This window comes from Hemicordylus capensis, chromosome 4 (genome assembly GCF_027244095.1).
Source record: "Hemicordylus capensis ecotype Gifberg chromosome 4, rHemCap1.1.pri, whole genome shotgun sequence".
NCBI lineage: Eukaryota > Metazoa > Chordata > Lepidosauria > Squamata > Cordylidae > Hemicordylus > Hemicordylus capensis.
The window spans coordinates 245,246,064-245,260,343 of record NC_069660.1 but is presented as its reverse complement, the minus strand read 5'-3'; the positions used below and the strand labels follow the sequence as shown (position 1 = coordinate 245,260,343).

The 14,280-nt window shown below is 40.0% G+C and overlaps 1 protein-coding gene and 1 long non-coding RNA gene across 5 annotated transcripts in view; one reads left to right on the top strand and one right to left on the bottom strand.

Moving 5' to 3' along the window:
• The window catches only part of MIB1 (MIB E3 ubiquitin protein ligase 1), a 107,070-nt gene that overhangs the window by 25,737 nt on the left and 67,053 nt on the right, over positions 1 to 14,280 (bottom strand). For all 3 annotated transcript variants that reach the window (XM_053243107.1, XM_053243105.1, XM_053243106.1), the window contains exons 12-14: positions 13,235 to 13,386; positions 1,419 to 1,551; positions 165 to 251 (exon numbers count right to left, since the gene is read on the bottom strand). In XM_053243107.1, the coding sequence (XP_053099082.1) occupies positions 165 to 251; positions 1,419 to 1,551; positions 13,235 to 13,386 (372 nt within the window). The remainder of the gene's footprint in view (positions 1 to 164; positions 252 to 1,418; positions 1,552 to 13,234; positions 13,387 to 14,280) is intronic.
• Positions 3,503 to 9,973, top strand: LOC128322225 (uncharacterized). 2 transcript variants are annotated; one of them, XR_008305600.1, is made up of 2 exons: positions 3,503 to 4,162; positions 4,773 to 9,973. It is a non-coding gene; the product is annotated as an uncharacterized LOC128322225 (long non-coding RNA). The 2 variants fall into 2 exon arrangements; XR_008305601.1 differs by having other exon boundaries at positions 3,503 to 4,221.

The following is a 14,280-nucleotide window of genomic DNA, read 5'->3' as shown; positions in this document are numbered from 1 at the left end:
TAACATCCTAATCCAGAAACTGGTAATTACACTGGTATCTACATGAGGTCCTATAGATACAGAACGTCCCCTTCTACTCCAGTGAATGGTGGTCAAAGGAAGTTGTCAAGCCCTTATATGCCTAATCTATAGCTGATCCTTGTGGTCTATTATAGGCACCTTACCCGCACTATTTGAGTATGTTGTCGTTCAACGGCAAGATGCAGTGCAGTTTGTTGGTTTACATTCTGGATATCCAAGTTAGCACTGCCCTGAAAGAGAAATCCCAGTTGCTGTTCATTAATATAATAAAAACCAACTACATAGCCCTGAACTGGAAGTCGTCTTGAGATGCTCATGGACAAAAAATATGTGTCTAGGGAGAAGACATGCTACTTTCTCCCTAGTTCTCAGAAGCTGAAATCTACCAAGATATTCAGTTAGTAACTTGCCAATGTGCTTAGAACAACTACTTCTAAATAAATAAGTTTGCCAAATCAAACATGCAAGTAGGGATGTGCATGAACTGTGGTTTGAGCACTTTTCGGGCAGGGGGACTGGGGACTTTAAGACAAGTCCTTACCTGCTCTCCGCCACCCCATGCAGCTCCCTATGTGTGTGTGGGAGGCCTGCACAGTGTCAGCATGCACATGGCATCTGCACATACGTAGGCACCATGTGCATACTGACACCACGTGGGACTTCAAGGGACGTGCACCACCCCAGCAGGAAGCTACATGGGGTGGCGGAGAGCAGGTAAGGGTCTTTTCTCCTTTTTCTTAAAGTTCCCAGTCCCTTTACCTAAAACGTGCTCAAACCGTGGTTTGCGCACATCCCTACTTGCAATGACAACACAAATACATTCAAGCTGATAAAAATTGAGGGAGTGAAAACATGTTTGTACTTTTCTGCAAAGCTAGTCTTGTATTGCAAAGCCTCAAATGAGGTTCACAGCAAACCTTTTCGTGGTAATAATAATTTTACTCGAACAGAGCTTATCTAGGCCTAAAGCTTGATTCCAACTGCATGGACATGTTAAGGTCGTCACTTCTTCAGAAGCATCAAACAGGGAGACATAAAGGAAGAGCAAGCACTGGAGCTACTGAGAATCCCAGTGGATTTGACTGTGTTAACAGTAAAACTGCATTATCACCTTTGTCCTAGAATTCCAGTTCCATTCAACCGCAGTAACTACCTGTAAAAATATTTATCTATGACAGTGTCACTATTAATGACACTAATAAAGTGAACAAAATGCTACATGAACTGGTGACTATACAAAACAGTCACTATCACAGGAATGGCAATATGCACCTTTCCCACTCTTTACACCCCTACAACCAAACCAATTATCACATAGGCACAGAAGTGAGTTTGGCAGACTATGTAGACATATTTCAAGTCGTGAATTGCATTCATGCCAAAACAACATTAAGTACCTGATGCACCAAGAGTTCTGCCACTTCCACATGATTATTAAGTGCTGCCAAATGCAAGGCAGTATAACCATCATCTTTTTTCTCATCCACAATCCATGGTCTGGGGAGCTTGGAGAGCAATACCCGCATTGCACTGAAAGACACACACAAAATATGCACTATAGATATTAACACTGATATATTATCCTGCAATAGTAGCACAAACCATTTGGCTTAGAATGAAGTACAAAGATGTAATGATTAAATTATGGAAGCTTGAAAGGTCTTATTTTTCCAGCACTTTTAAACCACATTTAACTAAATGTTCCCAATTCAAGATAAATGAGAACAGTACTCACATTATTATAGAAGTTATTTCAAAAGTTAATAAATCAAAATCAATTTCCCCTAGAAGTTTGTCAGCCTGTTGCTTTCCCGATACAGTTTGCTAATCAGGACATTGATACAATGTGTACAGTAGTATTCAGCTGAATATGGAGATTTCCTGTACTTCCAGTGGTATGCAATGGCTTTTTAAACAGCCATTAGTATTCTTAGAGTTTAACATACGTTTTTTAACCAACCTCATTCAGAATCCAGCAATGCAGACACAGCATCATATGGAATATATAGTCACACATTTATTCAATCTTTTATAAAATCATTTGAATAGAATGAGCAGGCACGGGCATATGTAAAGTCTCCACATAACTTACTCTATCTCAGTTTCCAATTTCCTTCTTTCTCCCACCCCCTGCTTCTGTATTATTACTTCATGTTCTGGAATGAAGTCCATTTAGCTCACGTAGCAGTTGGTGCTCTTCAATCTGCCAGATTGACATTACATACCTTTCTTCTCCTAACATGCATGAATGGAATTTAATACAGGATTCTGTGGCAGCAATATGAAATGGTGTCACCAAGAGTAGTAAATTTAATTTTTCTGATATGCAGACTAGTATGTGGGCCTTAATTCAGTCTTTTCCTCTTAAAACTAATTTTATGCTTCAACACATCTTTTTGTTTCCTCCTCCAAACCTTCCTAATTCCTTCAGAACATAGACAGAACTGAATACTATGGTTGAACAGAAGGTGCGGTAGAGCTGGAGTACAGGCTACCTGTGGTCAGGGTGGTGGGGGAGGAAGAGAAGAGACAGAAAAAGAGTAGGTACCCATTTTATGGCATTAAAATCCTATTTTATATTGTCCTTGTAGTACCACCTTATATTGTTAGCATGTCTTTTTTAGGGGTGATCCAATCAGCCATCACATCCTGTAAATCCTATCTCAATAGGTACAGATATGAGCTTCTTGCCACCAACTACCACCCGCAACAGCCCTCCCAGAAACAGAGAGCTATGATCACATAAGGGCTGAACACAAATGACACATTAAAGGTCCATCTGGACCAGCTCTTATTTGCAGAGTATTCTCCTCCAGACGGCATTTTATCCAGACGTGCAAATGAAGTATAGTTAATCTAGTCAAATCTATGCAATACACTAAAGAGGGTAGCTTTCCCTCCACTCCAATAACACTTCTATAAAAATCAAACACACTATCCCTAATGTACAAAGTAATATTCATAAAATATATTACAGTATTTCCTAAAGCAAGCAGCCCTCCAGTTGACAAGGGTTTTTAAATAAAACAGAGCTTATATTTCTTCTACATCCCTTATTAAGGGATTTCTTCAAGAAAAGTTAGCCCTCATGCCTCACTCTGATCGAAAGCTAAACAACTGCCTTACAGAAAAAAATCATTTTAATAGTTGCTTATTCTGAGTTGCCCTTCATTTTGATATCTAGTAAGTGTATACCTCTAGAAGCAGTAACAGTTGCACCAGGTTTAAATTCCAGTTTAATTTAAAACAAAAACAAAAACAAGAACACACAAGAACCCATTTTATTTGGCAGTGCTAAAAACATGTCAGTAGAAATGACTGAGCAGTGTTGGGACTGCAGGACAAACAATCAATAGGCAGAGAAAAAGAAAGAGCTACCTCTGCTTCTGGAACAGCAACCAACAGCCGACAGACTATTTTTTGCAATGGTTGACTAAATATGGTCAGGGAAGAGAGAGCAGAGACAGCCTGTTTGCCTGGGAGTGGATGTTTCGAATGTTTAGCTGCCTATAAAGCTGAAACAGTTTTACTCGTGCCCTCCAAATGGCAAATGGATCCAGCCTAAGTCGCATGCATGTGAGAGTCCTGACCTCAACATGATTTGACCTCTGAAGATGGAAAAAACGCTACAACGGGGCTGACTGGAAACTAAAATCCAAGCAAGAACAGATGAAATGCAACATCTACAGAGCAAGAAAGAAAACAATTTCTCGGGAAGGGGGTGGTGATGGTAAAGGTGCATGCGAAATTTTTAATGTCTCGTGAACATTTTCTCTTTAGTTGCTTTCAGCTGACAAGCATGATGAGTTTATCCTTCTTTGGGATTCCTAGCAGCCTTATCCTGGATACTTTACTCAGTCTTGCAGGCACAAGGAACTTATCTCTACACGTCCGGACTTCAGTATTTAGGAACAAGTAGGAGATACCTATTAACAATATTGCTCGCGTTTTGGTTATAACTATATTAGAAAGTGAAATATGTATTCACTGACACCTCCCCCCTGCTCCCCCTCCCACATAATGAAGAGCTGAATCAGCGAATAGAGTGAACGAACACTCAAGATGAGATGGCTGCTGCTGATGTCTCTCTCTAGGTCATTACCTCTCTTCCAACTGCAAATGCTGCATGATAAGCTTACAGGTAACAGAGAATTAGAAATCCTGAATTATGCCACATGTTTCAAGGATTCCTGTCTGCAGGTATCATTTACTGGATTGTATTTTGTTATATTACTCTCTATTGTAGGTACCGCTTATTGCCAGTGTGTTTAATTACCCAATATTTTTAGTGTAAAGAGATTTAGAGAAATCATTTTTAATCCAAACATGGCAGATTACTTGTTTGAAAGGAAATCTTGTTTTAGTAGTGTCTTAAGTGTAGTACCCACTGATATCTAAACATGTTTAAAAGTAGTAATTTTAGAAAAATGCATTCTCTCATTCTCCCTTCAAGTTGCATCTAACTAGCATTTTGCAACTATTTCATTGTAAGTGCAAAAACAGGATGGCAATGCTTTAATTACAAGATACTTTTAGTAAGACAGAATGTTAAAAACATTTTATTTTGGAGCAAGAATACAATCCAGTTCAAATCTGAAATGAGCAAGTTGCAATTCTTATGCTGCATTGCTGTTTCTCCTTGTAGTACTGTGCTAGCACTGCTAAGCTCTGATTTGCTCTCTATCAGCTGCACTAGTTTTTTTGTCATGGGCTGCAGAAATTGAACATTCACTATTTTCTTCTTGTCTCAGGACTCTTAAAATGCTCTACTTAAGCGTTTATCTAAATAAGGAGTCCAGTGAAAACATATTTCCTGTATCAGATCACAAATCCAGCTTTACAAATGTGATTATACATCTCTCAAAACTATAGTCTACATATTTCATCTCTTTTAAAAAATCTGACCTCATAAGTGCAAGCAAATTCTAAATGATTCTTGCACATAAATCTTGTCCTTTTGATACCACACTAAACAGATTCAACAGAACAATGTGGAATGTATTAGGCCGCTATATATCTCATGTGTATCCAAACAGATAACTGTGGCAAGCCTGCGAATAATTCTGTTGTGAAATTCATGAACTATCATGAGAAGTTAACTATTCCAAAATTATTTAGTAAGGATCAGCTCACAGTATGAGCATTACAGTCAACTAATCCTGCAGTTTATGTCCACCACCCCACCCCTTTAAAGTTTGTCATCTCTGCAACATCCTCAGACATTTCAAAAAAACAAAAAACGATGGGAAGAAAATATATCTGGGACTTTTAAAAAGCAGAATATTATTTCAATTTCATTTGGATATTTGGCTTCAAGCATCAATATACAACAGACTGAACGATGATTGAAGGTACCAAAGGCAACTCAAGCTCAAAGTGGAGTACAACTCCCATTTCATGAAGGTATTTTGTACAGCCAATCTTCAGTGACTGTTCTTCATTTGCAAACTTCGCAGACAGAAAGCGGCAGCAACGAAAGTCCAGAAAAGTACTTGAAATCTTCATGACAGAATAATGAATATTAATATGCTCTAAACTACTGAGCAGGTAAACTACACTGTGGAATTTACACTCAGTAATAAAGCCAATTTTATATTAAGAATTAAAAAACACTGTTCTTGGAACTAATTGGGAACAATCATTTTGCACCTTAGGATAATGGAGAGCAAGAAAAATGCTTTTCAGCATCATCATCCAGCAGATAGTTCAGCAATTATCAAAACCTGCCCAGAGCACATACTTCTTTATGTACCCATATGAAGATAGAACACTATGGAATGTAAAGAAGTATGTATTTTTGGCAAGTGAGAACTACCAGTAAGAGAAAGCTGAACAAAAGAGGAACTCTCTTTCAGTGTTCTCTCTAATTGTTTTCATCTGTGTGTGGAATTAGATTTGTTCAGGGAGGCAGAATCAAGGCAGTGTGTGTGCACATGCATTCAGGGTGTGGCCTTCCTGATTCAACCTGAGCGGGATCGAAAATTAACTGAGCGGACATTTTAAAAATGTGTGAGAGTGTGCACATGCACACGCCTTAGAGGGAACACTGCTCTCTGGTCTACTTTAGGTGAAATTAACTTATAATGGTACCAGGCAAAAAGTAATATGAAAGCACTTATTTAGAATAATGTTGTAAAACATTAACATTTGCCTAAAACATGAAGGGTGTTAAGTGTGCTATTCATTAGCAACAATCCAACTTTGGTTGTACAGGCATATATTTTCTATAAATTCCAAATGTAAGGAAATAAAATCAATCACATTAGAATATGTAATAAAATTCAACGTTATTGTCCGAATATTACTACTAACCATCAAAAATGTTAATTGATCAAACTTGTAAGGTTTTCTAGCCAGAACTGTCTTCTAAAAAACCCTAAGTGTCTAGTTCTGGAAGGTTTTTGGGAAATTATCTATAGCCATCAAGTAGTACACTGATTAAGATGAAGTTTGACAGCTAAACTTCTGTACATAAAGATATGAAAAATGTGATTAAAATGTATTAAACATACCTGAAGTTCTTTCTAGGGATGCGCACAAGATGGTTTGGCACATCCTTTGGGAAGCACCAAAGTGGCTCGGGCACCCACAGCCGAACCAGTTCGGCAGGGCAGGGAGCGGTTCCCTTAAGGAGCAAGTAAGCAGGTCGTTACCTGCTCCGCTGCCACCCGGCTGCTTTTCCAGGCACAGTGCTTGCTCAAGCAAAGGCTGCGCACACAGATGTGGTGCTGTTCCCAGAAGGCTGCATGTGGCATTGGCATACACATGGCCAGTGTATGCCGGCCATGTGCATGCTGATGCGGCCTGCAGGGAACAGCACTCAGAAATGGGAGAGGGGTGGAAGCGGAGCAGTTAAGGACTTGTTTACCTGCTCCTTAAGGGAACTGCTCCCCGCCCCACCCACACCTGCATAAATGGCTCATGAACATCCTTAGGTCTTTCCACACATTCATCATAATGTGCAAGCTCAACCCACAGACGAAAGATTGACCTTTGCTCATCTTACCTACCTGCCTCGAGTGTTTAGTTAGAAATCTGTCATGCATTTATTTGCTTACTTGCAACCCTTGGTGTCATAGGCAGTATGCCAATGACACCAATTGTGCTTGCTTCCCTTTGCTGATGTGTCGGAACACAAGTGTTATGTGTGTCAAGACCTATGCACGTGGTCTAATCTTTACTCCAATAGTTTTGAAGAATAAAGATCTTGAGTTATTGGATGCTCTTTTGGAAAAACTGACATGCTATTCAGAAATAAGTGTGCTGACGCAATGCAGGCAGGTTGTGATTCTACAGCCATACTGTGTGTTTAATATACTCAGTTCAGAGTTAGTATCAACAGGACTTAAGTAACTTGGTCTTGAAAGGCCCAACATGATATTTAAGCAGATCATCAAATGCTAAGAGGAAATAAGCAGCTATTGTGATGCATGGCAAGACTGCTAATTGTACAAAAGCATGAGAAGTAAATAAATGTGTGAGAAAATGCAAAATAGGTAGTTTACATTTATGGTGCAGTGGTGTCTAGGCCATCTTGCACCATTTACTAGATTATGTGACAAGCAGCCTCTATATTCCCATTCAGTTAACACACGAGTCTTCTGCCACAAACCAGATGCAACTAGTTTCCAAGGTCTCAAAGACAGAAATCTGAGTTTTCTGGCTGGTATCCAGAATGCTATTTTTATTAAAAGCAGCAATAAGTATTTGAATTGGCTTACAGAAATTTGCAACAATACTGCTATTGGTTAACTCTCCACCAAAAAACCTACAATTAAATGTCTGCCCTATTCAGTAGGGCAGACATTGGTGAGAACCATGTGAAAAATAGAGCTGAAACATATTAAAAAGATGCGATTTCACCTCAGATAGATTAATGTTCCATTTCACGAGCCCAACTACTCAAATATTACAGATGCTCTAACATGAAATCCAATAATTATTAAACAGAGGTACATTTAGATATTAAGATTTTCACAGATGAAGTTATGGACTCTAACGTTTCTCATTATGTGGAAAACCCACCAAAAATTTCCAAAATTTATCTTATAACTATATACATTTGTACACACAAAGATCATTCTAAGATGGTTGATAATGTTGAAAAGTTATCAACATGACTATAATAATATTTATAATCAGAGTGTTGAAGTAACTAGCAGCAAAGTTGGCACAGCTATTTATAAAGTACTGTCCATTTCTACTAGTAGCACATCTAATAACCTATTGAAGAGTCACATTTAAAATTTACTTTGTATATGAGCTGCAAATTATGTATATTCTCCTGCAGCACTATTGTAAACAAAAAGCAGAACAAAACTTAGATAAAACCTCTGAGGACTCATGTTAGTATTTCTCTTAGAACGCTGTCAGTTATTCTAAAATGTCACCTCCATCATTTAGATCAGCTGTTGAATTCTAGCTAAGCACAAGTTGAACTGTGGACATCTGCTGACACAGTTGTAACTCAAACATCTGAACCATTTTACTGACAAGGGTAACAGATGCTGACATTATCAAATGCTACTATGCTTCTTTCCATGGTCATTTTGTCCCGATATGGCCAGTACATGAAACTCTATTGCCATCCAAAGCAACACTTGAGCAGCTGGACCTGTACAACAGTTTCCATGTTACTGATAAAAATAGACACCAGTTTTTATAGCTGCCTTAAATGTTCTAGTCCAAGCAACACACACTATGTGTATCAACTGCTTTGAAAACCTTTTTGTTGAAAAGTGGCATGTAAATAATAAATAATAAACATGACAAAAATGTGTATTTACAAAAATCTTACTTCCACCAGCAGACTCTGCACAATTTACATTTAATGTATGATTATCATGTGGATTGAACTAATACTGCAGCTCTCTAACTTGGCTAAGTATTCAAAGGCTTTCAGCGAAATACTATTTTTTGACATCTGCCATTTTAAAAAACCATTAATTTTTAGCATGCAGACTGCATGACCATTTAACTCCAGTGTCAGATTTTGCAATATGTAACTATAACTTCAACCCAAAAAAGGTGCAAACAAAAAAAGTTTGCTTCCATCAAAATGTTATGTTCCATCTATACGCAAAGAGGAATGTTACTACAAAAAAAGCCTTACAAAACAGTATTTACTCTGGATATATAAAATTGGGTTTATACTTGAGAACAGTTTCAGAAGCACTCGACTATTACAAGTAGCAAGCTGAAACACTGCTCCATATTCACCTCCCCAATCAGCCATCCTAATCAAAAGTTACAGTGAAATGTACAGTAGTATTGCCTCACTAATATACTTCCTTTGGGGTAATAATGATCCCCAAAGAGTCAAGACACATATATTCTTAGTATAGCAAAACTAAATGATAAGGAAAAGTTCTAAATTTTAAGGGCTGTTTTTTTATTTTATGATAAAGAAAATCTATGCCTACAAAAATCATGAGGGCAAGGAGCTAATTATTCTAAGCCATGTGTTTCTTCTGTGACCTACCAAACACTTGGGTTTCACTTAAAACAACTCACCTCTACTTTATGAAAAGCTGGAAGTAGTGAAATCCCAGGAATTTCAAACTGACAACAATGTATACTTCTTACAATGTCCTTTAGCACAAATATTAAATAGCTGTACCCTTCCTAAACTTCAATGCTTTGCTAAAGCTGGTAAAATGGAACCAAATCACCTATTTAATGGATTTGGTCCCCTTCAACCAGCTGTAGCTATGTATTGATCACTACAGGACAATGCTTTTATCAGCAAGGTATTTTAATAAGGGGAATATGAGAATATGCAAGAAAAAATGTCCTTAGCAATGGTTAAGTACATAATTTCAAGCAAGCTATACAGTAAGATTGAGCATCACTACCAACTCTGGGCAATCTAAAAAGAAGATATTTGCTTTCCAAGGAAGTTCTATATTAGAAATTATTCCCATGCTGTATATTAATAAATCCTTGAGACTTGCTTTGTGTCACTTGCTTTGTTCTTGCTTTTAAAGAAGTCGTATGGCAGTTCCCACAAAATAAAATATTTAATAATTATGTGCTACAGTTGCCTCTACTTTAGTGGCAGTTCTGCTTTTCTCAAATCTAAATTGAAGAATATCATAGTGAACTTATTTTCCTTAATATTGTATTATTTTTCTCCAAATAAAGAAGGAAACAAAAATCAAGGGAATGATCTAATGAAAGATATGCCCTGCCACAATTAAAAAAAAATGCTTAGAATGGAATTGTTTTGGAGCAAACACAGAGTCAATCCTGCCACTTAAATTAGCTCACACCACTATATGCTTAGGGAAAGGTTAAAACTTTTAATATACACTAGCTGGGCCAGGCACAGAGCATCTGCACTTACAGCCGACCCACTGCCTTTTTCTCCCCCATCCCCACCACCGGCCCACCCAGCTTTCTGGCTGGCTGGTGGACCCGCTTCTCCCCCCCCCCCTTCTCTGCCCCACCCCCAGCACTTTCTGGCTGGCGGGCAAGCCAGAAAACTGGCCCACCATCACCTCCCACCCACCCGCCTCCTCCCAGAAGCCAGGCTGGCCCGCCACCGCCTCCTACTCCCACTGGCTGGGCCGGCCCGCTGCTGCCTCCTCCAGCCGCCAGCCAGCATCACTATTTTCAACCTCGCCCCAGTCGCTATCCTATCCGGCAGCTGTGTGTGAACTCTCACAAGAGCTGCCACGCATATGATTAGTGTCGGGTACATTTAAGAGAATTAAATATATAGACAGAAGATAGATTTTTAGGAGAAATTCTGAATCAGACACTTCCCACTGACCTGCAGATACCCCATTTTGCATGGACAATCCTGCCACTTTGAATGCACTACTTTTCACACCACAATATGCTCAAGGAGAAATATTTGCGGGGGTGGGTGGGTTATTTTTACAAGAAATTCTGAATCAGACACTTCCCATTAACCTGAAGATACAAATTGTATGACAGTCCAGCCACTCTCCCCTTTGTTTGGAGCCCAAAACAAGTGGGGGTGGTGGAAGCAACACAATCTCAGTTTCATACTAGATGTAGTCTACAACTAAAATCATAAACTTATTTCAACACACACACCCTGCCTCCCTATGTCTTAGGAGAAGAATCGAGGCAAGCCAGGATCATCAAAGGCTTCAGGCACAAAAACTTCTGCACACACCTTTGATGGGGGAGGGTGGCTGGGGGAGGAAACTACCCCAAATTCTCAAAAGAAGTTTGCAGGGGAAATGCTTCCTGTCCACAAATGAGAGAAAATGAGAAATGTCCCAAGTCAGCAAGATCACAAACTGTTTCAGAGCATTTTGAATAATGTTATTTTGAGGACAGAGAAATTGGGAGGCAGGCAATCCAAGCCATCAGGACAATTTTCTACAATAAATGCAAAGAAATGTAATTTTAAACGGTAACCATTGCATGGATCAAGCTTTGTTACTTTGGTGAAGAGACTGAGGCAGTGGCACTTTGTGCAAGAGAGGGGAAGAGACAAGATTAACATGAATCTCTCCCCCTAGTGCCTGTCCATGCAGCTGATTTTCCCCTAAAGAAACCTACTACAGAATTAAAAAGCATCCTATTAGTCCCTTCCTCCTGCCTTCCCTTTTGGCAATGTGTCATTGCTGTGCAGGGATCAGAGCTGCACCGAGACAGAGAGTCCAGGGCAGGCCAGGCAGCACCTCCTCAGCAGGCACAGCAAGGGTCAACATAGGAACAGAGGAAGCTGCCATATACTGAATCAGTTCATAAGTCCATCTAGACTGGCAGCGGCTTCTCCAAGGTTGCAGGCAGGAATCTCTCACAGCCCTATCTTGGAGATGCCAGGGAGGGAACTTGGAACCTAGATGCTCTTCCCAGAGCTGCTCCATCCCCTAAGGGGAATCTCTTACTGCGCTCACACATCAAGTCCCCCATTCATATGCAACTAGGGTGGACCCTGCTTAGCTAAGGGGACAAGTCATGCTTGCTACCACAAGACTAGCTCTCCTCAGAGAGAGGAGTCAGAGGCCGCTAGGCTGACTGCTGCCGGCTGTGGCTGCCTGCCTCTCTACTGGGCGCAGAGAACACCTGGCCAGGCTGGTCTCAACTGCAGCTTTGCTTCCTCACAGCCAGTGCCAGCACACTCCACTCCCTCTTGTGCTGCTTGCCTGGCTCGTGCGAGATGCAATATGTGCATGTGTGGCATCACATGCATGCACTCCCTCTCACATGGCACAGGCACACTGCCTGCTGTGAACAGGTGGGGAAACAACTTGGGCTGCTCCTGCTCACCGGCCCCTGCCGCCCACTCAGCCAGGCCCGGGTCCGCTACAGCCACCACCCACAGTGGAGGCAGTAGGCGGCTGCAGGCTGGCCACACTTGGCGTTCAGTGTGGTGGGTGTGGTGGCAACATGGGCAAACAAGAGGACATTCGGCGGGCTGTGAGCAGGCCACAGACTGCCCTCAGTATAGTTGTGTACTTGTCTGCCAGGCACAGCATGCTATAATCCCAAAATACTTCACAATTTCAACTTTACATACTTAAAATTCTTTATTTCTGAAGAAAACATTGCCTTGGTACTTAAAATACTTGCATTTTCAGTCTCAATTTTTTAAAAAAAATTATACTCACAATAAGTAAATTGCCCCGTGTGGTGGCTATCAGTACACAAAGCAGTTCATGTACAGCAGTTTAACACATTCCAAAAAAAAAAAAAGGATTTGTGGTTGCATGGAGAGGCACACGCAAATCCACAACGTGATTGCATACACACTAGGTTCAGCTTATAGAGCAATTAAAGTGGCCTCCAGGTGGAGATCATAATGTTAACAGCCCCTAAATTAGAAAAACCATATAATCTGTAATGCTTACTTCTGCTATTGATAGTTCAGCCACTGAGCAGTACAAAAACTATAATGTACAAAAGAAAACCTTTTCTGTGAACTAATGCATACACTCTCCCCCCACAATTTATTTTTCTAGTAGTCGTTTTGCTTAACAAGTGAGGAAGAAACCAATGGCTAGAAACCAAGAGCCCCTGGTGGCGCAGTGGTAAAACTGCCGCCCTGTAACCAGAAGGTTACAAGTTCGATTCTGACCAGGGGCTCAAGGTTGACTCAGCCTTCCATCCTTCCGAGGTCAGTAAAATGAGTACCCAAAATGTTGGTGGCAATATGCTAAATCATTGTAAACCGCTTAGAGAGCTCTGGCTATAAAGCGGTATATAAATGTAAGTGCTATTGCTATTGTACCTTGGATTTCCTCTTAGTGCAGCATGATGGAGAGCATTAAATCCATTGTTGTTTGTAATAGTCACATCTGCTCCAGCTTCCAGAAGTACAGCCAAGATGTCATCACGCTTTTTACTTATTGCATCATGAAGAGGTGTATCACCTTCAGAATCCTAAAAATAGGTATTTGGTTAATTCCCATAAACACCAAATTTATATAGCCTATTTTTAAGACGCCAAAACTATTTCCACCCATATGAAATTAATTTACACAGTGTCATCAACTGACAATTTCTTCGCAAGTTTTCATATTTCTAGCTCCAAAGGAGCCCAAAAAAAGCCAAGCCTGTGGGCAGGGTCAGATGCCAACCAATACTTATTATGAGATAAACTTTGTAACTCAGTTGACCATTTTGCAATAATTCCAATTTTTAAAAATGTGGTGCCCTTTTAAAAACATTGTCACTAGCACCCCAGTACACAATATCCTAAATATAATGTAGTTACAATAAACAGTTTGGTTCTGTGAATGTAAAGTGCTTGGGGTAACTTTGTATCCCAGACGTGTGTTTTTCCTACTGGGATACAAATTAATCCAAGCTCATTTTAATTATTAGGATAATTTGCTACCCTAATGCAATTTCTGCTTATAGGAGTTTCTGAATGTAGCTCAAGATGCATTCCAGTGTGAACTAACTTTGTTCTGGTGTCCTTTAACACATTGATGGCCAGCTAGAAATGATGCTTTTTGAAGATATGCAAAATAACCTTTAGATTACTTTTCTGTTTCTAGGATGGCAGACCATCTAAACCCTACCTCACCTTTGTTGTTTGCAAAACATTTCATTCACACCTGTTCTGGTATGCTTGATAACATCTTGATGGCTCCATCTCACATCCTGCTTTTTCAAAAAAAAATTCAAAGTAGCCCTCTTTTCATCTTTTCAGGGTGCAAGATAACCACACCTCTGCCTCACCTGTCTCCTTGGTGGGGAGAGGAACCTAGGACACCACATGCCCATCTCTGCCCTTTGTATATGAGCTTCTATGCCCCCTTTGCTGCAAGG